At 35.1% G+C, this 23,312-nt stretch overlaps 1 protein-coding gene across 1 annotated transcript in view; it reads left to right on the plus strand.

Annotated features, from left to right (window-relative positions):
- The window catches only part of LOC142351029 (proto-oncogene vav-like), a 198,412-nt gene that overhangs the window by 165,958 nt on the left and 9,142 nt on the right, over positions 1-23,312 (plus strand). Inside the window, exons 7-11 of the mRNA XM_075403089.1 lie at positions 4,163-4,595; positions 4,864-4,989; positions 9,730-10,371; positions 10,626-11,034; positions 17,854-18,035. Coding sequence (XP_075259204.1) covers positions 4,163-4,595; positions 4,864-4,989; positions 9,730-10,371; positions 10,626-11,034; positions 17,854-18,035 — 1,792 coding nt within the window. The remainder of the gene's footprint in view (positions 1-4,162; positions 4,596-4,863; positions 4,990-9,729; positions 10,372-10,625; positions 11,035-17,853; positions 18,036-23,312) is intronic.

The raw sequence follows: 23,312 nt of genomic DNA on the forward strand, positions 1-23,312 counted from the left end.
TGAAAAATTTTTGTTCTTTTCTGAAGTAGGTATTCTCTTATGTTTTTAATTGCTCTTGAACGAAGTCCATAGCAATTATTGTAAACGTGTCTTTTTATGCAAAATTTTTGCTTGACAATTTTGACTTTTCGAGTGACTTTTACGCACTTATTTTTTTGCGTTTCGCGTGATCTAAAATTCCCTCTCAACCACAATTTCAAGCAGTTGAACTCCATTGGCAGCAATGTAATACTGAAAGTCAGATGAAAAGTGCGCCGAAACTGGTGGCATTTTTTACTTTAAATATTAATAGTGGTATATGTTAACCTCTTATGTGGTTATTTGAAGACTTACTAGTCCCTTTTGAACTTACTAGTCCCTTCTAGGCTCCCCCTCCCTCCTTCCTCCCCCCGCCCGACTGAAGCAGGCTGCAATTGATTAGAGCTCGCACTAGTCGTTCGAGAGCAATTCTTCCGACGTTTAGTCGGTTATGTTTTTTTAAGATCTGTTTACACATTTTCATGATTTTTTGAGTCAAAAAGTCGAAAAAGCGAGTGGTTTTGCGGCGTGCATTTTTTCACTCTAATTTTAAAGTAGAGTGAGAAGACGGTGTTTGAACAAAAACTCGGTTTCTCGCTAGTTGATTTTTGTTCATATGCGGTAATTTCACTTTGATTTTTACTGTTTTTTCGATTTTTCTTATCGATTTTTGCAATCCATTCTTTTTTGCATTCCATTCTTGCCGTTTTTGCAATCCATTCTTGCCGTTCATTCTAGGCCTAGTTTTTTGTTTCAACCGAATTTTTCTGTCTCGCTAGTTGTTTTTTGAGCACATGCGTCATTTTTATATTGAGTTGCGTTTTTTTTTTAAATGTTTTTGATCTGATTTATTGGAAACAGTTTTCCCAATTAATTCACAGTCCGTCTTAGGTCTAGTTTTTGTTTAGTCAATGAAAATTCTTTGAATTGTACGTCAGGACTTGTCCTGCTCTGTTTTTTTTTTCGTCGTCTCCATCGATGATTCTTACGACCTGTCTTCTTGGAATTGACTTCTTCAATGACTTCAGTGAGTTCGACTGCTTTGCAGTTGAAATTTGTGTGCGTGACGTCATTTCTGCATCTTAGGTCAATTGCGTGAATTACCTCACTAAAAAATGACTTCTGAACTCACTTATGGAACTTTGAATTTTTTGAACATTTTAGTTAAAGATCAATAGTGTGCGTCTAAGTAGTGCCAAACTTATATGCCCTAATTCTTGAGTATTAGTCTTGTTTTTCTGATTTTGAATATCATTTTTGAAAAAGCTCTCTGAGCACTTTTTCCTTATAGACCTTGTGTCATAAAATTGACAGTCCGAATCTAACCCTAGTGGTCTTTTAAAGGACTGGTGGTCGATCTATCTATCTTAGTTCTTTGGTTGTTTCAATTCATGGAAGGCCACAAGCGTCTATCGCGGCTATTTTCCGGCAATCTGCCGGCTATGTTTTCTAATTAATCAGTTCACATTAATTTAAAAATGGTAAGTTGTTTATTGGTCCGGGAATAGCTAAATACAATGTTAGGTAGCTGAAAAGGTATAGCAGCACCAGCGAAAACCATATTCATTATTTAAAAAAATGTTTTGGTCGTTTTCGACTTGAAGTTCCAACGAATTTTTTTCAGGTCTTGCAGAGATAATACTGGTCCAATTTTAGAAACAATAATTGGTTTCAAACATATTTTTGAGATAGATAAAAGGGATCAAATTTTGCCTTAGGGGTAAAAGCTTCAAGAGTTTTAGCAATGAGTATATTTTTGTTTAGTTTGTTTGATTATTTTAGTTTCTGTTTTTTTAGATAATTTGGTTTGAGTTTTGGCTGGCATTGTTCAATTGATCTGCTGGTCAGGTAGAGTACTTCTAGCTTTTCAACTCAATTCTTTGAATTGTGTTTCAGGACTTGTCCTGCTATGTTTTTTATTTCTTCTAACAGATTTTTGTTTCGTCTTACCCTGACTTCTTGGAATTGACTTTTTCAATTACTTACCTCACTTATATGCCCTAATCCTTGAGTATTATTCTTGAGTTTTTGATTTCGAATATTTTTAAAAAAAAAGCTCTTTAGGGTTTTTTCCTTATAGACCGTATGTGTCGTAAAATTGACAGTACGATTCTAACCCAAAAAATCTAGTGGTCTATTAAAGGACTGGTGGTCGATCTGTCTATCATATTTCTTTAGTTGTTTCAGTTCATGGAAGGTCACAAGCGTGTATCGCGGCTACTTTACGGCAATCTGCCGGCTATGTTTGTGAACTTGCGCCGATGTTTAATAGAAAATTGCATTTCTATTTTTCTGAAATTTTTTTCTGATTGGATGTATTTTTTTACTAATCTAATATAAACTGGAGACTGCTCGACATTTTGGTTTAATAAAATCCTTTCAAGTGAGCTAAAGTTAACACGGTTACGTTGTCTTTTCTTCAAATCAAGAATTGAAAATGGTTTAAAAATTCGCAGTTGCAATTATATGCAATGCCATTGTCCTTCTGACCTCTATAGAAGCAACAGGGAAGACAGGTTGTATGACAGATGAAGATTGTAAGCCCGGGAAGTCTTGCAATCCCAGGAAGATTTGCGTCAGACGTCGAGGAGCTGCAATCAAGCGACAGTTCGGATGCATGGAAGACTCCGATTGTGATGTAGGATCGTTTTGCAGCGATTTGAAAATTTGCGTAATTGGGGAAAGAACGTAGAGAAGCACCCCTTTACGAAACCTTTGAACTAAAAGTTAAGTATCTAAGTGTATACAGTTAAATTCTTGCCTATTCTGAAGGCATGTAAACTTTAACCTTTGGTTTATATTATTAATTTACATGTTTGGCGAAAAAGTGAAAGCCAGTGGAATTAACAAATCAGTAAATTAGTTGAAGGTGTCAGGAACAATCAATAAATAAAAAAGGAACAAATCTAGAGCTCTTCCCTTTACGAAAAGAAATTTTTGTTGTTCTGGTCTCACTTATAGAAAATATTGTCAATTCGTTGAGTTTTTAATGAAATCAATTTCCCAAAGAACTATGAGATGTTGGCCAGTGGAAAAAGTGAAAGCCAGTGGAATTAACAAATCAGTAAATTAGTTGAAGGTGTCATGAACAATCAATAAATAAAAAAGGAACAAATAGAGAGCTCTTCCCTTTACGAAAAGAAATTTTTGTTGTTCTGGTCTCACTTATAGAAAATATTGTCAATTCGTTGAGTTTTTAATGAAATCAATTTCTCAAAGAACTATGGGATGTTGGTTTCAGGATCAGTTTAAGTGCCAACAGAAATCGGCAAAACTGAATTAATTTTTTTCAATTTCTCTGACCTTTGTCTTTCCTGGATAAAAAAGTTATTTTGGTTTTATGATGCCTCCGTTGAATGAACGGTCTGCAAAATAGAGATCCTAATTTGCACACAATATAATTTTCAGTTAGCCAGAGATATCGGCAGAAAAATAAACGATGCACATCGGTTTTTTTTCGTTTCTCTGTTCTTTAGAAAAATTGTTTTCTATAGTTTTCTAGCACAGCAGGTGTAACCCGGCTTTCGTTTGGATTCATTTTTGAGATTCAATAAAACCACGGTAATTAACTACGAGGTACTTTATTTTTTTAAAAGATATAGTAGTGTTTTAACAATTGAAGAAGAATTAAAAGAAAAAAGAAGTTAAATGATTCTTTTCTTTTTCCTTTTATAAATTTTTAGCATCCTGAAATTTTGAAATTTTTTCAGTTCCCACGCTCTTATGAAAGTTTTGTTTTAGTAAGATCGGAAACCTATTGGTTAAAACTAAATACAGTTAAAATATTAACTTTGAAGAAAGATTAAATGAAGAGATCTAGCTAGCGGCACGTGCACGAGTCAATAAATAGGGAATTGCTGTAATTCAAATTTAAGATGAAACAATGGATTAAGTTTTAATCAACCCGCGATGAATGTTAACTAAGTGAATAAATTATAATTAAAATCCTCCAGAAAATAATGTCGGATTCGATTTTCGTGAATTTCACTGAATATGAGTGATAAATTTTCTCTTGATTCGTGGTTTTCATGGCTGGTATTAAATAAGGTTTTCAACAGATTCTTGCTCTCGCTGGAGTGTATAGAATACTTGCACTTAAAGGTAGATTGCACAATAGGTCTTACCTGTTGTTTTGTTTGTGTAGGGCGTCAATGAGGAAAATAGGGATTGGAGAGGATGTGGTGAGGGAGATCCTGGATGACACCAAGATAGGAGACCTCTCTGCAGCTCACCTGTCCTTTCTAAGTGACTTGATCGAGGCACAGGGAAACATAGTGGCATTTGCCAAGGTGTGCATGAGACCAGAGAGGATGAAGATTCTAGTGAGACTGTACACAAGCTACTTGAAGAACTACAACAGAGCACAGGAGAAGTTAGACAGTGTGTTGGCCAATCTGACCGAAGACAAACAGGCCATTCTCAACAAAGCCGATGACAGAGCAGCCAGCAAGGGCAGCAAGTCCTTCGACATCAAGACCAACTTCAAGCAGCCCTTCCAGAGATTCTGTCGATATCCACTCCTACTCAGGACTCTTCTGGATGCTGTGGAGAAGACATTCGATGACAACAAGATACAGGTTGCTTTCTCCCTCAAATTCCCACAGTTTTCTAAACCTGATGTTTAATAAAACTTATATTGATGCTGAGTGGATTGCATTTTCTGAGATCACAAATAATGAAATATCCCATTTTTGTCGTTTTTATCATCATCAGTATTCATTTTTGAATCCATAGCTCTTGTTAGGAGGACAAAATGTCACAATTTTTTCCGGCTTCTGGTGTCGTTTTTTTATCGGCGTGACAGAAATGTTTAACTTCTCTTAAGAGATATTTTGTGTTTAATAGGTGGTGTCGTGTGCCCTACAGACGTGGAAACACGTGACAGATCATCTGAATCTGGTGAAAGCAGACGAGGAAATGAGCTCAAGCACCCTTCCAAAAGTACTGGCTAGAGTGGGCATTCTGGAAGAGGTACATTATTCCTAATTAATCAATTCTCAATAATATAAAAACGGTAAGTTGTTTATTGGTCCTGGAATAGCAAAACACAATGTTTTGTAGCTGAAAAGGTATAGCAGTACCAGCGAAAACATTATTGGATAAGATGGTACGTTGGTAAGTGTCTTTCTGAAGAATTCGTGTAAACGTTGATAGAAACATTTAATAACTCGAATTGCAACTAATGGCTCCGACTGAACTTGTGGATGGCAAATCACCATTCCTTTCTGTATTCTAAGATAAGTTTTGCCTAATTAAGTGCTCTCAAACGAAGTTGCAGCAATTATATTAGTCCTGCTGTATTTCTACGTCTCGAAGAGGAGTATTGGTATTCTAGTTAATAGCCGCATAGCGATAGCTGGGGCTATTATTGGCCTTCTCTTGTTTTTACAATTCAAAGAATTTGAATTGTATTGGAGCGCTGTGTTTTTTTTACAATTCAAAGAATTTGAATTGTATTGGGGCGCTGTGTTTTTTTAAAGATGTGTTCACCCATTTTTCAATGACTTTGATCTTTCAAAACGGGATAAACAGGTAAAGCCCAGCGGGCATTAAGTTTCATTAGAGGCCCAAAGTGGACGTTAGTAGTCCTTCAGGTGCTTAGAGTGTTGCGGCTGCTCGGATGGCCTCAATTCAAGGTTAAAAGGTCATTTTTAGGAGTTTTTGGGCTCAAAATGGTGCAATTTTTCATGTTTTTTATGATTTTTTTGAGTTTTTTGTTTGATTAGTCTTAGATTGAAGTTTTTAAAAATTGATGAAGGCCTTTTGTGAAACAAAATTGCCTGTTATGACCATTTTATGAGCTATATGTTTTGGTATTACAAACACAGACACACAAAATGATACCAGTTTTTGCAATTTTTTTCAAGTTTTTTTGAAAATTTTTGTCATTTTTTGCCTTTTTCCAGCTTTAGGGGCCAGCAAATCTCCTTTAAGGTTTGATAATAGGGCACTGTATAGTTTCTAGTAATAATGGAGTGGTTTTAAACTTTTTAATGTCTCGAATTTTAGCATTTTTTAAAATAAAATCTGCAATTTTTTTGAGGTTTCCTAATAAAGTTTGACAATTTTTGATGTTTGTCCATTCTCAAGTGCCAGGAAACCTATTCCACGGTCTGAAAAAGTTACTGCATAGTTGTTAGTTTCACTGGAGTTGTTTTCAACAATGTAACCTTTCGAATTTCGAAAATTTTCTGATAAAACTTGCAAGTTATTTAATTTTTTTCAAAACATTTGTCTCTTATTCAGTTTTTTTTTTGCCTGAGTAGCCAGATAACCTAATACAGGGTTTGATAGTATGTTATTAAATAGTTTCTAGGGGTAATTGGATGGTTTTCAACATTTTAATAGCACAAATTTCTGTTTTTTGAAGTTTTTTAAAGTTACTGCATCGATCTTTGAACCAATTAATTTTTTAAGGCTTGGAATTGGTTTACTGGATAGCCTCTAGAGACACTAGAATCATTTCTTAAGAAATGCTTCTGAAGATAATAATATCGCGACTTTCAGCAGCCTTTCATTGAAGTTTGCAATTGATTTCATTTTTTTTTTAAATTTTTTGGTCATTTTCGAGTTAATCGATCTTCAAGGGCCAATCATTTATTTCAGGCCTTGCAGATATAATACTGCACCAATTTCAGAAATAAAATTTGGTTTTGATTTTATTCTTGAAATAGATATATTTAAAGGGATCAAATTTTGCCTTAGGGGTAAAAGCTTAAAAGTTTTAGCAATGATTATACATTTGTTTAGTTTGATTGTTTTTCTGTTTTTTGGTGATAATTTTTGAATTTGTTTGTGTTTTAGCTGGCATCGTGGATTTGATCTGCTGGTCGAGTAGAGTAGTTCTAAGTTTTGATTCAATGAAACAACCACTTCAAATCTGCTTTTTTTCATTCGTTCATGCAATTTCAACTGAAGTGCGCGCGTGACGTCATTTTTCGCTCTTAGTGGAGCGAGTTCTTTCTGTTCATTTGCGTGATTAAATTTTTGGTCGCACTTGACTTACCTTGCACACAAAAATGACTTCCTCACTTTGAAATTGACTTTTATTTAATTTAATTCAAAGAGATAAGGTCAAATGAGTGTGTGTCACTCTAAATGAAGGTTATTTGAGAGCAGCTAATAGAGGCAGCAAAAACTTATACATATTTTTAATCAAAATATCAGCCTTCAATGGAAAGACGATTTTTTTGGACGGTCTTTTTTACTGTTTTTTTAGACTGCAGATCTACGAAGCTATTACGGCTATTTTCTGGCAATCTGCCAGCTATGTTTTTTTATCGCTGAAGTAAGGTTATTCATGACTTGAATTTTTGCTTCTTTCTTTTTGAATATTAGATTCGGCTTTAGAACTTTGACTTCTCTTTTCGAACATTGAACATCAGCTTAGTTTCTAATGTACAATTACTAGAAACTGCCGGTAAATTTTGAGGCCAAAAGGTAAATTTGAGAAGTTTTTATCACATAACAGTCCCTCCTCCCTATGCAAACTAAAAACAACCCCACCACCTACCACCTACGTACCTACCCCGCCCCCACCCCGCCTTCTACCTACCTATACCCTCACCAAGTACCCCCCTTCGAACCTCAAGTCGACCAAATTCCTGATTTCTTTCGGAATGAAATTTTATTCAAGTTTCAGCACTCAGCTGCAGACTACAGGTGCTTCCAGTACATCAACCGTAAACTTTTCGTTAAAAGATTATCAGAAGAAGAGGCTAACAATAAAAAACAGACAAAGAAACAAACAGCCGCGAGATTTTATCACCAATTTCTGAAGAAGTACAAGAGTTAATATTGCAAAGCAGTGAGGTTTCCCCTATACTGTTCATAAAACGCACTCGTGCTTATATAGATGACTCTGAGACTGACTGATTTGGTATTTGTTTATTAGCCGCACAGCGATAGCTGGGGCTATTATTGGCCTTCTCTTGGTTTTCTTTTATTTCGTCGTCAAGATTTTTTGCGATCATATGACGTCACATCCACTTCAAATCTGCTTTTTGTTAATCGATCGTGCAATTTCAACTGAATCGCGTTCGTGACGTCATTTTTCACTCTTTATGGAGCGAGTTTTTTATTCATTCGTGTGATTAAATTTTTGGTCACACTTGACTTACCTCACTCTCAAAAATGACTTCCTGACCTTGAAATTGACTTTAATTCATAGAGATAAGGTTAAGTGAGTGTGTGTCACTCTAATTGAAAGTTATTTAAGAGCAGCTTATAGAAGCAGCAATAAATAATACAGATTCATAATCAAAATATAAGATCTCAGCAATTAATGAAAAAGTTCTTTTTCGTTTTTCTTGTACTATCTTTTTGAGATTGCAGATGTACGAAGCTATTGCGGCTATTTTCTGGCAATCTGCCAGCTATGTTTTGTTTTAGATTTTGGTTCAGTACATCTTTGAAAGTTTCGAAAAAGTACAAAGATTAAAATACTGTTGATCAACTATTTTTTTGCTGCCCTCCTCTTGCCTAGCTGAAGAAACTGAAGTCAACAAATAAATAACTTTGGAGTGCTCTTTTAGAGCACAAAGTGCATTTCAGACCATTTTGGACACAACTTTTTTCTCAATGTTTTTTTTTACCGTTTCAATCGCCCATAGTGCTAAGGTGAAAAAAGTGAACTTTACAAAACGTCTCTTTTGAGTGCTCTTTTATAGCTCAAAATCTATTTCTTACGTTTTTAAGACTTCAAATTTTTTAAAAAAGTCGCAAATTTTTTTTGAAAATTTGGGAATTTTCCCAAGTTGGAGTTCTTTAATCTTCCAACAAATGGGAGCTGCCATATGACTCTAGAGGAAGGGGGTTTTCTAACCGCACCCTCTACAAGACCTCAATTCAGACAAAATTTTGATTTCTTTCGAAAAATTTGTTCAAGTTCAGAATTCGGTTTAGCACCTGGGATCTACTGTAGACTGCTGAAACTTGAACAAATTTTCATATCGAAAGAAATCAGTCTACTTTTTGTCGACTTGAGGTCTTGTAGAGGGAGGGGATTCGAACCCCCCAGTCATATGGCAGATAGGCATACTACTCACTTTCTATAGATTTATTAGGCTCTTATTTTTTGTTAACTAAATCAGAAATAACATAAACAAAAAAATAAGAGCCTAATAAATCTTCTGGTTCGAACCCTCTCCCCCCTACAAGACCTCAAGTCGATGGAAAGAAGACTGATTTCTTTCGATATCGAATATCGCATAACTCTTCAAGTCGTTTCTCGCGGTATTCTACAGGTTTTTTTCCATCTTGTACGATTTTAACTTTTCGTCTGATGCTTTTAACGTTTTGTCCTCAAAAGGGGATAAACAGGTTAAGACCGGAGGGCATTGTGGCTGAGCAGCTCTTTTATAGCCTTGCGCTTTTCTAGTCGTTAAGTGTGCAATTCACCGAAACTATTGAACAAACATAAATTTGTTGTGAAGGGTGGATCTTATAGTTGACCCAACTCTCAACCCCCACCCCACCCAAATCTCAAGTCCCAGCTGGTCACTACCGAAGCTAACCGCCCGCCGTTTGTTTGAGAGCAATTAGCCAGACGTTAGTCGGTTATGTTTGATGATAATAATGATGATTATTGATAGCTCCGGTACCGTTAGCTGCGCCTTCTCCGATGAGCTAAAATTTTATCCAGCACTCATTTGACGATTGGTAGCTGAAAACCGTAAAAGAGTCAGTTATTAAACCGTTTTGTCTTTCCAGACGACTCCAAATCCTGCAACCGCTGGCAGTGGTTTGTCGAGTAGCCAGTCACAGGATGAGGAGAGACGGTTCTCTTTCTCAGAACAGGGAAAAGAATCCTCTAATCGTCACTCAGTGGAGGCCAGGGCCTCCTTTTCTGTCAGACAACACACGGGCAGTGTCCATTACGGTGGACCAGGAGGAAGGAACACTCCCCTCAACTACAACAGGGTGGAAGAACTAGAGAAGTACGGACGATTCATTAAAGACGAGATGCTTTTTGTGTTGATAGAAACTGGGAACGAGAAGTCGATAGCCTCCAGACTGATGTCTAAGAAGTACCACAAGTACAATGTCACTTTAACAGAGTTGCAGCTCATCTTCAACAAGACCACCATCCTCAACCTTCGCATGGGAGTGAACAGCACCCTCAAGTACGAGACAGGCAACTTCGTGTCAAGTAAGAGTCATCATGGGACTAACAGTGACACCCCAGTGTCCAACATCAGACTGTCACTCCAGTCCAAGACATCCTACGTGTTGACATTCTCATCCGAGGGAAGTTTTGAGAGCTGGAAGAAGAAACTGGACCAGGTGGTGGACATGTGCAAGAGGGATCCAGAGAGACACAATGGACACATTTTCGAGTACTATTCCTTCCAGGTCAGAATCACTCTTAACGCAAACACTCACTGTCACAAACTTCAATGTCATAAAATGCGGCACCCTTTAGGCTGCATTTATTTCTAGAGTAAGACTATTTGGAGTAAAGTTAAAGTTTGCAACGGTTTTACAAACTTTTCTGCGTTAAACATAGCTTTTTCTTTATATTTCGAGGCCTGTATTGACTTGAGATCTGGGCGGTATGTTTGCCGACCATTATCCAGCAGAGTTTTAAATTCCGATGGTCTCTTCAGGTTGAGAAGGAGACGTTCACATGCGCAGTTTGTGGGTTTGTCCTCAAAGGTCTAGTCTGGCAGGGACATATCTGCATCCTGTGCAAGATCACAGTCCACCCTGGCTGTAGGTGTCTGAGTGCAAAATGCACTGGGGTTTCAACTCCCCACATAGTACAGCCAGCAGAACAAGAGGAGCGCCAGACATCCGAAATGGGTGGGAAGGCACGCATATCAGCGAGATCCATGACATTTGCGGGTGCAGACGCGACTGACAAGAGATTCGCAACCAGAAGCAGCTCTTTTGCAGTCAATGCCAACAAACAGAAGAGAGAATCCGTAGTCACCAGCAGCAGTGGCGGAGATGGAGATGAAAGTGTTGATGAATTGGCACAATTAGTGGCACACATCAAACTGCAGTGCACACAAGGTGAACATTTCTTGGTATTCAATTAGAAAATTAGGTATGAATTAGAAAATAATGTTTGATTAATAAATTTCTAACATGTAACATTAACCAAGTGGTTAGTTTAGTTTACATGTTTCAGATTTTAAAAAAATAATAATTCAAGTATTCTTCATCGTCAACTAAATGGACCGCCGCGATTGCATTAGTCCTGTTGGTCTTATTAATAGCCGCGTACTCAATTCCAGGCGGCTACTATAGCGCTCCTAATTTTTTACAATTTCGAAGAATTTGAATTGTATTGGTGTGCTGTTTTTTTGATGTGTTCACATATTTTTGAGAGCTTGAAGAAGAAACTGGACCAGGTGGTTTTAACAGCACAAAGGGATCATGTAAATAAACTAATTGGAATAATGTCCCTTTAATAAATGTATAAATGTTTAGAGTGTTAAAGAATTTAAGATTTATTTTACATTAAAAGGTCAATACACTGGTTTCCATAATAAGATAATAACAGATTGTAATGGGTGTAATTATAAACGATTTGGCGGTGTTTGTATTATGAATGATTGTCATAAAAAAGGACTAACTCTAGCGATAGGGCTGGTGAGGGGGGCTTCGACCATGATTCACCATAATACTAGCTCTAGCGTGAGGGCTGACGATGGGGCTTCGCCCATGTTTCACCACAACTCTAGAGCTAAAGATGAGGAAGAAGAAGAGGAAAATATCTAAATAAGTTTAATCAGGAGACGAGTGTAAAAACATGTATTGAATGTAATACTAATAAGAATATAATATTTTTGATAAGCATGAAAGTACATTTAAGCAATGCATGTCAGATAAAACTTGTAATTATCCTCCTCTTATTTTTGGAGGCAATATTACAACCCATGTTAAAAAGATGCATGGAGCTAGCTATAATTGAGCAATGTAATAGAGATTTTTTAAAAAATAATAAAAAATAATATTAATTTTAACCATTTATTGGCAGCAGATAAAATTTTATTAAAAATTGACCATTTGGTAAACTATCTTGGTAAACTATTTTATTTATCCCAGGCTATAGGTAGATCTTTATCTTATGTTATAGATAGATCTTTATCTTATGTTATAGAGAAATCTTTATTTATGCTATAGATAGATCTTTTTCTTATGCTATTAATAAATCTATCTTTTATTATAAATAGATCTTTATCTTATGCTATAGATCTATCTTATGCTATCTGCGAAGCAGTTTCACTGATAGATAGATCTTTATCTTTATCTTATGCTATAGATAGATCTTTGCTTATGCTATAGCTAGATCTTTATCTTTTACTGTAAATAGATCTTTATCTTATGTTATAGATAGATATTTATCCTATGATCTTTATCTTATGTTATAGATAATCATTATCTTATGTTATAGATAGATCTTTATCTTATTCTATAGATGGATCTTTATCTTTGTCTTATGCTGTAAATAAGTCTTTGTCTTTATCTTTTATTATAATTAGATCTCTATCTTTATCTTATGCTAAAGATAGATCTTTATCTTATGCTCTCTGCGATAAATAGATCTTTATCTTTTATTAAAATAGATCTTTATATTTTAATATAAATAGATCTCTGTCTTTAGATCTTTATCTTATGCTATCTGCGAAGCAGTTTCACTGATAGATAGATCGTTATCTTTATCTTATGCTATAGATAGATCTTTATCTTTTATTATAAACAGATCTTTATCTTTTTTTTTATAAAAAGATCTCTATCTTTATCTTTAATTATAAATAGATCCCTATCTTTATCTAATGCTATAGATAGATCTTTATATTTTTCTTATGGAGATCTTACGCTATAGATTAGATATGGACCTATACCGATTAGTCGGTAAAAAGTGCCCTGTGCGTCAAAGCTAGGGCTTTGGCATAAACCTCATCTATTGTTATGGTTGAGACCATAGGTTTGACTTTGGCTGAAGTTGAGACTTTAGCTCGAGTTAAAATCACAATCTAAACCGAAACCATACAGTAGGTAAAAGCCATAGTTGTGATTCCGTTTCCCATTGACAACTAAGATATAGTTACAGATAAAACGTGGGGTATAAGCAAAATGAAAATTAAAGTTTTAATTTGATTTCCTTCCATTAAGCTATTGTTAGCCTGACTAAACCGTGGCTAGCTACTGAGGAAGGAAGCCAACCGCTCGCCGGTCGTTTGAGAGCAATTCGCCCGACGTTAATCGAATATGTGTGTTGTTATCACTTGAAGTTTGTTTTAGTTGAAGAAAACAGTCTAATTTTTTCCATTAGTTTTTCAGCTTTTTTGACATATTTCCGTTTTTCTGCCTTTCAGTGTATTTTTCATGCTCAATTGTAAGGTTTCGTTGTAGGGTTATTGTTACTACGTAAAAACACTTAAAGGTCTAATAGCATTTGTGTGTATAAAATTAAAATCAATTTGCAGTTTTTTTCAACAGTTCTGTAGCTTATACTTTTTCTTGTTTTAAGTGTTTTTCAGCTTTTTTCTCGCGTGGATGGTGACAAATAAAGATAAACTGCTTCCCAAAGTGTGTTAATATATTGTTTTGAGACTCCGCATGTTTTAGAGAACATTATTTAAAAGTTAAACCGAGTTCTTAGATTTTGTCATCAAGTTTTATTTTTTGCTCGAATTTTCTTCTCTTTTGAAATGTATTATCCTCCATCATCTTCTCAGTTCACTACTATAGCGGCCTTTTTTCTTCGTTTCGTCTAATCTAAATTCATATCGCTTTACCTTAGTTCACAGCTTATTCAAAATTTGCGTGATTTTTTTTTACTTGTCTAGCTTTTTTCAGTCTCTCATTCTTTTCAAATGTTTTAAATGGCAATTGCTCGGAAAATTATATTAAAGTCGACAGAGTCAGTGGCAAAATACCGGATTGAGAAAATACAAAAATTGTGTTATTTTTACTCTGTTTTTGGTTTGTTTTAGTAGAAGCAAATTGAGTAGAGGCAAATTTTGTTTGGTGGTTAGTTGACTGTGGTCTAAGTCAATATCTTCTTTGAGGCGGTTCTAGAGTCTTCTGGCTATGTTTTTTTAAGATCTGTTTACGCATTTTCATAATTTTGAAGTCAATTTGGAATGATCATTTTGATCACGCCGAAACAGGAATTGAGGTGAAAAAGCTAGTAGTTTTGCGGTGTGAAATTTTTTCGCATTAATTTTTCTCGTTAATTTTTCGCATCATTTTGCGAAGTGGTGTTTAAGAAAAAGTTGGCTTTTCTGATAGTGGTTTTTTGTTCACATGCGGCATTTTGACTTTAATTTTTTTTTTCATTTTTTTTGATCGGATTTTTTAAATGGTTTTCGCAAGCCGTTCATAGTCCAGTTTTGGTCAAGTTTTTGTTTATTCAATGAGAATTCTTTGAATTGTAGGTCAGGATTTGTCTTGCTATGTTCTTTAATTCGTTTTACCTTTTAGTCACGATTTGCACACTTGACTTCTGACTTACCTCACTCACTGTTTCTCTAAAGGGATTTTAAATTCTTTTACGCATTAAGTTACGCAATGTAGCGAATACAGTCAAGTGAAAAGAGCAAAATCAAAAGAAACAGGATAAACATATAAAGCCCGATCATTAAATCATAGAGCATTAGGTTATCAAAAATCATTAGAGTGATTGCTAGCTGACATTAGTATTAAGCTTAATAGCTTTTAGTTTAGAAGCTGAATTAAGTATTGTTTTAGAATGTAACTGAAACTGCGCGCTAAGTTAGAACACTTTTTGAGAACACGCTGATAAAAACTTGCTTGCCAATTGAAAACGTTTAATTTAGGTCTCACTATGATCACACGACGAACAGAACTGTCTGGCAGCTGTAATGACTTCTGCTGAGAAACTTCTGATTATAAGCTGCCAATAACTCAGCAGGCTATTATTACGTTCCCATTTTCGCAATTTCGCCGTTTTGGTCGCTTCTTTATTAGCTTCTGTTTTTTTGTCAAATTATTAGTGTCCGGGGTAATATTTCTTGTGGAAGTGTCTTTTATTTTTGTTATTATCATTTGATGTTTGTTTTAGTTGAAAACAGTATAATTTTTCCCTTAATTTTTCAGTTTTTTGACATTTCAGGTTTTTGCCTTCCAGAGTTTTTTCATACTCAATTGTAAGGTTTGGTTGTAGAGTTATTGTTCTTACCTGAAAACATCTAAAGCTTTAATGGCACATGTGTTTATAAAATAAAATATATTTTTTTATTTTTAGGGAACAGTTTGTTCTGAGCTGTTCAATTTGTTTATTTATTCGCATATTGCAATTCAACATCTGTTTTATTTTTTTAAAAAGTTTCAACGTCTAATATTTAGGCGCTCTTTTTTAAAATTCGCTTTACCTTTTGATCACGTTTTTCGATTTACACAAGCCACGGTATTCACATTTGGCTTCTGATTTACCTCACTCACGGTTTCAACTGAATGGATTTTCAAAAGCTTTCAAGCATTGAATTACAGAATGCAGTGAATTTGGTCAAAGTCAAAAGAGACGAATCAAACGAAACGGAATAAGCCGATAAAGCCCGCTCATTAGGTCATAGTACTTTAGGTTATCAAAGTTCATTAGAGCGATTGGTAGCTGACCGCAGTATCAAGCTTAATCAGTATCAGCAGTATCAACGGCGGCTATTATCCGGCAATCTGCCGGCTATGCTAATTTTTGCTTATTTTATTAGTGTTAGTTTTTTGTTTACTCAATGAAATGTGTTTGAGCTCAGTACTTCTATGTTTTTCTTTTGTTTCGTCAAGTTTTTTGTTAAGACCCGATGACGTACCTGACACTTCAAGTTATCTTTCTGTTCATTCATCCGTGCTTTTGTGTTTGAAATGAGTGTATGACGTCAATTTTCTCCCTTGTGTATCAAGTGTTGTTTGTTCACTTGATTAAATTTTTCATCACGCTCGACTTAACTCCCTGTCAAAGTTGACTTGCTCTTTTGCTTTCTTTAATTGAAAAAGATCAGGTCAACTGATTATCTATCACTCTAATTGATGGTTATTTGGGGGAAGCTATTAGAGAGAAGTTGTAAGTTATTCAATTTCTAAATCAGAATGTGACATCGGAGCAATTAGTATTGGAAACTGAATTTGTTTGGTGCTATTTGCATTCTCGTTGAGACTCGAGCTCTACGAAACTGTCGCAGCTGTTTGTTGGCAATCTTGCAGCTATGTTTTAAGATCTTTCAAATTTGAGTGCTTATTCTGTTTACGCCGAAAGAGGAAGTGGGGCGAAAAGAGTGAGTTTTTGACCTTGAAAATATTTAGTTTCAACTCTCATTTTTAAGTGGAGTGCAAAAAAAACGTGCTTGGACAATGATTTGCTTTCTATATTTTTGTACTGTTTAATAGCCGTCCTCATCTTTTCAGCCGGCTATTATAGCGCTTCTATTTTTACAATTCAAAGAATTTGAATTGTATTGGGGCGCTGTCTTTTTTTTAAGATCTGTTCACACATTTTCATGATTTTTGAAGTCAAATTGGAGTAGTGATTTTGGTCACGCCGAAACAGGAAGTGGAGCGAAAAACCGAGTGGTTTTGCGGCGTGAATTTTTTTTGCTCTAAATTTAAAGTAGAGTGAGAAATTGGTATTTGAACAAAAATTCGCTTTCTCGCTAGTGGGTTTTTTGTTCACATGCGGCAATTTCACATTGATTTTTAATTTTACTGTTTTTCATTTTGTTGGATCGATTTTTTTTTCTAAATGGTTTTCCCAATCCAGTCATAGTCCGTTCTTGGTCTAGTTTTCTGTTTAGTCAATGAAAATTCTTTGAATTGTACGTCAGGACTTGTCCTGCTATGTTTTTTTTACTTCGTCGAACTTTTTTTCGCTTTAACCTTTTTGCCGCTTTTTCGACATTTTGCGTGAAATCTTTTTGACTTCTCTAGGCTAGTTTTACTCTTCTGTCATTCTGCTCAAAGTCCTTTTAAACAGCAGCTGCTCAGCAAAGCAATTCAAAATGAAGAGAGTCAGTAGAAAAAAATCAAAGTCAGAAATAGAAAGGGGTTAAACCCATAATGCCCATTTTTAGATGCCCGGTACTTGAACTTTGTTCTCATAAGTTTTAGTTACTATCTATAATGCTTATTGGTATTGATACTAGACCCTGTAGCCTCTCACTGTGAGACAGGAGTATGTTCAGTTACGAAATGACATCAAAATAATCGCACTTAAAAATGTTTTTTATACAAAAATCACTTTGGGATTGAAAGAAAAGAAAATATCAACGAAAAGTGATTTTTGTATAAAAACATTTTTAAGTGCGATTATTTTGATGTCATTTCGTAACTGAACATACTCCTGTCTCTCAATCCCAATAGAGTTATGGGAATCAACGGCGGCTATTTTCCGGCAATCTGCCGGGTATGTTTTTTAAATGCGTTTCAAGCAATGTCCAGTCCTAGTCAGTTCGAGCTAATTTGTTCGCGTTGTCAATATTGTAAATTTGTTGTAGTTCAGGACTTGCCGTTATGTTTTTTCCTTGTGTTGATAAGATACGTTGACCAGGAAACTTATATTTTTGCTATATAAATTTTCATTTATATGGCAAAATTGCCGAGGAAAGAGGGTGGAACTTTAGGCTAGTGTCTGAGAAGCTGGTGTTCAGCGGGCGGTTTTGTTTGATCATACTATAGTTGCGACGCGAGTTGAATACGTTTGTTTTGGTTTTGTTTCTCTTCTAAGTGCTAAATGAAACCTACATCTCTCATTGATTTTTGTTGCTCTTTAAGTTTTGCAAGAAATTTCTATCTCTTTAGTCAGCGTTGAATAATCATCGGGGTTAACTTTTTGACAAGTGACGATGAGTTAGTATGAAATTGTTGTAGAAGAGGAGTGGTTCATTGGGATGGCGAGCAAACAGGTGACGAAGAACAACCTCCTCTCTCTTTGCTCCCCTTCTGCCTCCACCCAATCCACAGCTGGCTCCTTTCTCATCCGGCTCAGTGACCGTGACCCCGGCTACAGACTGGCAGTGCTCGATTCCAACGCACAAGTCAAACACATCCAGGTATCACTTGCACTCATGGATATTACACTCTGTTATTAATTGCTTTCGAGCGAAGTTTGAAGCAATTATTGCTAACGTGTCTTTTTTATGCAAAATTTTCGCTGAAATCTGCTGTGCTTTTCTAGAATATTGAGTGATCTAAGTAGCGCTCGTTCTGAAATGAAGTTGGTTGGTTAAATGGATTTTGAGCGAACGAAAATCAAAGCATTTGTAACTGAGCGTTTAGGATGGCAGGCTGATAACATGGAGGTCTGGGTTGGAACTCCAGTGGGGTAGGTTGTTTTGCACCCATAAAACTTTTTAAGCTACGCCCTTCTAAATTAAGTTGCCGTTGCCCCCGTCTGTCGTTCGAGAACAACTCGTCCGACATTAGTCGGTTTATGTTTAATAGCCGAGTCCTCAATTCCAGGCGGCTATTATAGCGCTCCTAATTTTTTACAATCCAAGAATTGGATTGTATTGGTGCTCTGTCTTTTTTTACAATTCAAAGAATTTGAATCGTATTGGTGCGTTGTGTTTTTTTTAAGATGTGTTCACACATTTTTCAATGACTTTGATCGTTCAAAACGTGATAAACAGGTAAAGCCCAGCGGGCATTAAGTTTCATTAGAGGCCCAAAGTGGGCTTTAGTAGTCCTTCAAGTGCGTATAGTGGTGCAGCTGCTGGGATGGCCTTAATTTAAGGTTAAAAGGTCATTTTTAGGAGTTTTTCGGCTCAAAATGGTGCAATTTTTCATGTTTTTTGTGATTTTTTTGAGATTTTTGTTTGATTAGTCTTAGGTTGAAGTTTTTAAAAGCTGATGAGGACCGTTTGCGAGACAAAATTGCTTGATATGACCATTTTATGAGCTATATGTCGTGGTACTACAAACACAAACACACAAAACGATACTAATTTTTGCAATTTTTTTCAGGTTTTTTGAAATTTTTAGCCCTAGGTGTCACGAAACCTCCTCTTTGATAAAGGCTTTGCTTATAGATTACTGCACAGTTTGTAGTGGTAATGGAACGGTTTTCAACTTTTTGACATCATGAATTTTAGCATTTTTTGACAAAAGTTGCAAATTTTTCTTTTTTTGACGTATTTATTGTCATCATTCAAGTTATTTGAGGCCCAGGGGCAAGAAAACCTCATTAGGGGTTTGATAATAAGTACTGAAAATTTTTTAGTTGCTATGGAATAGTTTTCAATTTTTGAAGATCACAAATTTTAGCAAATTTTTTGAACAAATTTGCATTTTTTTCAGGTTTTTGAAAATTTTCATCATTTTTTTCAATTTTTCCAGTTTCAGGGACCAGGCAATCTCCTTTGAGGTTTGTTAATAGGGCACTGTATAGTTTCTAGTAACAATGGAATGCTTTCACTTTTTAATGTCTGGAATTTTAGCATTTTTTGATAAGATCTGCAATTTTTTTTAATGTTTCCTAAAATTTTTGTCAGTTTTTGATATTCGTCCATTCTCATTTGCAAGAAAAACCTATTCCATGTTCTGATAAAAAGTTATTGCATAGTTCTTAGTTTCCATGGTTTTGTTTTAACAATTTAACCTTTCGACTTTTAGAAACTTTTTGATAGAATTTGCAGTTTTTTTTAAAACATTTTTATTTTATTTGATTTTTCTTGCCTCAGTAGCCAGGTAACCGCATCCAGTTTTTGACAGTATGTTATTAAATAGTTGCTAGGGGGCAATTGAATGGCTTTCAACGTTTTAATAGTACGAATTTCTATTTTTTGAAGTTTAAAATGTTTTCTAAAAGTTATTGCCTATCGATCTATGAGCCAATGAATTTTTTAAAGCTGGGAATTGGGTTATTGGATAGCCTCTAGAGACACAGAATTGATTTTGAAGATATTTATATCACGATTTTCAGCAACATTTCAATAATTTGCAATTGATTTCTTTTTCTTAAATTTTTTGGTCTTTTTCGAGTTAATCGATCTTCAAAGGCCAATGAATATTTTTCAGGTCTTGCAGATATAATACTGGACCGATTTCAGAAACAAAAATTGGTTTTGAACATATTTTTGTAATAGGTGTTTTTAAAGCGGAAAAAGTTTGACTTAGGCTTAAAAGCTTCGAGAGTTTTAGCAATGAGTTTTTTTTGTTTAGTTTTGATTCTTTTAGTTTCTCAATTCTTTGATGATATTTGCGTTCTGGCTGGCATTGTTCAATTGATCTGCTGGTCAAGTAGAGTACGCCTGAGTTTTTCATTCAATTCTTTGAATTGTATTTCGGGACTTGTCCTGCTATGTTTTTATTTTTGTAAGATGTTTTCACACTTTTCATGACTTTGAGCTTTCAGAACGGGATAAACAGGTAAACCTCAGCGGGCATCAACTTTCATTAGAGGCCCTTAGACGAGTTTAATAGTTTTTCAATTGCTTAGAGTGGCGAAGCTACTGGGAAGGCCGTAATTCAAGGTTAAAATGTCATTTTTAGGAGTTTTCGAGCCCAAAATGTTCCAATTTTTTGCGTTTTCGCCATTGTTCGAGTTTTTTGTAGGACCAGTCTAAAACTGAGGTTTGTAAACGTTGATAAAGGTCTTTTCCAAGGCATAATTATTTTCTATGACAGTTTTAAGAGCTATATGCTTTGGTATTCCAAATATAAACACGCAATTTTATACTAATTTTTACAATTAAAAAAGTTCTAATAAGTTTTTAAAAATTTTTTTTGTCATTTTTTGAGCTTTTTCAGCCCTAGGTTTCACGAAACCTGCTTCAGGGTTTGATAATAGGTTACAGTATAGTTTCTAGTGTTAATGGAATTGTTTTTGAACATTACGAGTTTTTGCAATTTTTTTGATAAAACTTGCAAGTTTTGAAAGTTTTTGTCATTTTTTTTAGGTTTCTCAATCATCAAAGGTCACGAAATTTCCTCTACGGTTTTAATACTAGGTTACTGCATAGTCTCTAGTGTTAATGGAATGGTTTTTGAACATTTTAACATCTCGAGTTTTGCAATTTGTTGATAAAACTTGCAAGTTTTTTGAGTTTTTGTCATTTTTTTAGGTTTCTCAATCATCAAAGGCCACGGAATTTCCTCTACGGTTTAATACTAGGTTACTGCATAATTTCTAGTGGCAATGAATAAGTAACTGCACATTTTTCTAGAGATAATGGATTGGTCATCAATTTTTTAATAACATGAGTTTTTGTAATATTTTGATAAAAATTAATTGTTTTTTTTCAATATTTCTGAAAATTGTTATGTTCCAAATTTATTGACCTTTATGAGCCAGTGACACTATTTAAGGTTTGAAATAAAAATACTTCTTAGTTTCTGGAGAAATGAAACAGTTCTGAAGATGTTAGTATCACGAATTTCAGCATTATTTTGTTAAAATTTTAATTGTTTTTTAATTCTAAATTTTTTGCCATTTGTGAGTTTAACTATCTATACTGGCCAACAAAACTTTTAAGGTCTTGTAGGTGGGTTATATGCCAGAACACCACACACCAAAAAATGGTTTTGAACATCTTATTGCCGCAAAATTTGGAAACTTTTTTTTCACTTGTCAGTTTTTTTTGAAGCGTTCGTCAAATTTCTCGAGTTTATCTGCCTTTAGTGGAGTCTCTTTCATGTCTTGTGCGTGAGTTAATGAGTATATTGAATTCTATCATATATGGTCTTCATGATGAAAGCTTCAAGAGTTTGATCCCTGACTATTTTCTTATTTAATTTGTTTGATTATTTTAGTTTCTTTGAGATTGTCTTTTTGCTGGGATTGTTCAATTTCAGGTTCTCATTAGTTCTCAGTATTTCATTCAATTTTTTGGATTGTATTTCAGGACTTGTCCTGCTATGATTTTTTACTTCGTCTAACAGATTTTGGTTTCGTCTTACCCTGACTGCTTGGAATTGACTTTTTCAATGACTTACCTCACTCAAAAAAATGACTTCTGAACTTACTTATGGAATTTTAAATTTTATGAACATTTACTTATCAAAGGTCAATAGTGTGCATCTAAGTAGTGCCAAACATATTTGCCCTAAATCTTGAAATCAAAAACTCAAGACTCTAATAATTAAGATTTAGGGCAAATATGTTTGGCACTACTTAGATGCACACTATTGACCTTTGATAAGTAAATGTTCATAAAATTTAAAATTCCATAAGTAAGTTCAGAAGTCATTTTTTTGAGTGAGGTAAGTCATTGAAAAAGTCAATTCCAAGCAGTCAGGGTAAGACGAAACCAAAATCTGTTAGACGAAGTAAAAAATCATAGCAGGACAAGTCCTGAAATACAATCCAAAAAATTGAATGAAATACTGAGAACTAATGAGAACCTGAAATTGAACAATCCCAGCAAAAAGACAATCTCAAAGAAACTAAAATAATCAAAGAAATTAAATAAGAAAATAGTCAGGGATAATAGGTGTCGTGAGTTTTTGATTTCGAATATTAATTTTTGGATCTCCGTTTGTGCCCCCCCAGTACGTTATGCGCCCCCCAGTTACAGAGAACGTGCCATAACATATTGAGTCATTATGTTAAAAATATTGCACGTGCATCTGAGGGGTGCAAATAATATGCACCCACTAAGCTCAGGGGCACAAACGTCGAAAGATTCTAATTTTGAAGAGCCCTATTAGGGCTTTCTCCTTATAGAGCTTATGTGTCTCATAAAAATGACAGTCCAAAGCTAACCTTAAATGTCTAGTGGTCTATTAAAGGAATGGTGGTCGATCTGTCTATCTAACCTTTATAGTTGTTTCAATTCATGGAAGGCCCCAAGCGTCTATCGCGGCTATTTTTCGGCAATCTGCCGGCCACGTTTATAGCTGCAAAGCTGTAAGCTGAGCGGAGCTATATTGCGGTCCTTTCGGTTTTATACAATTCAAAGAATTTGAATTGGTTTGGGGCGCTCTTTAAGAGCTGTTCTCACAATTTATGATTTTTCAAGTCAAATTTTCTGAATGACAAATTTTCTTCCTCTCACTGCATTTGCGCGCGTGAGGTCATTTCTTACTCGCTCTAGCAAACGTTTTTCAGTATGTTAGCAAACGTTTTCTTACTCGCTCTAGCAAACGTTTTTCGCTCTAGCAAACGTTTTTAAGTCTGTTTTTCAGTCCTCAAAAATTGTAAATTCGGTAGCGCGGCGTATATTCGAGTTCATTAAATTCTCTTCTCTTGAGCCTTTCATGTCACTAGTCTCCAAGTATGCGATTCACAGAAACTTTTGGAGACGTATACTCCTGGTGTGAAGGGCGGTTCTTAACGTTTTGACCCCCCCCCCCAATCCCCACCCCTGTGCATCGTTCAGGTCGTAAGG

This window comes from Convolutriloba macropyga, chromosome 12 (genome assembly GCF_964194025.1).
Source record: "Convolutriloba macropyga chromosome 12, txConMacr16.3, whole genome shotgun sequence".
Taxonomy (NCBI): domain Eukaryota; kingdom Metazoa; phylum Xenacoelomorpha; order Acoela; family Convolutidae; genus Convolutriloba; species Convolutriloba macropyga.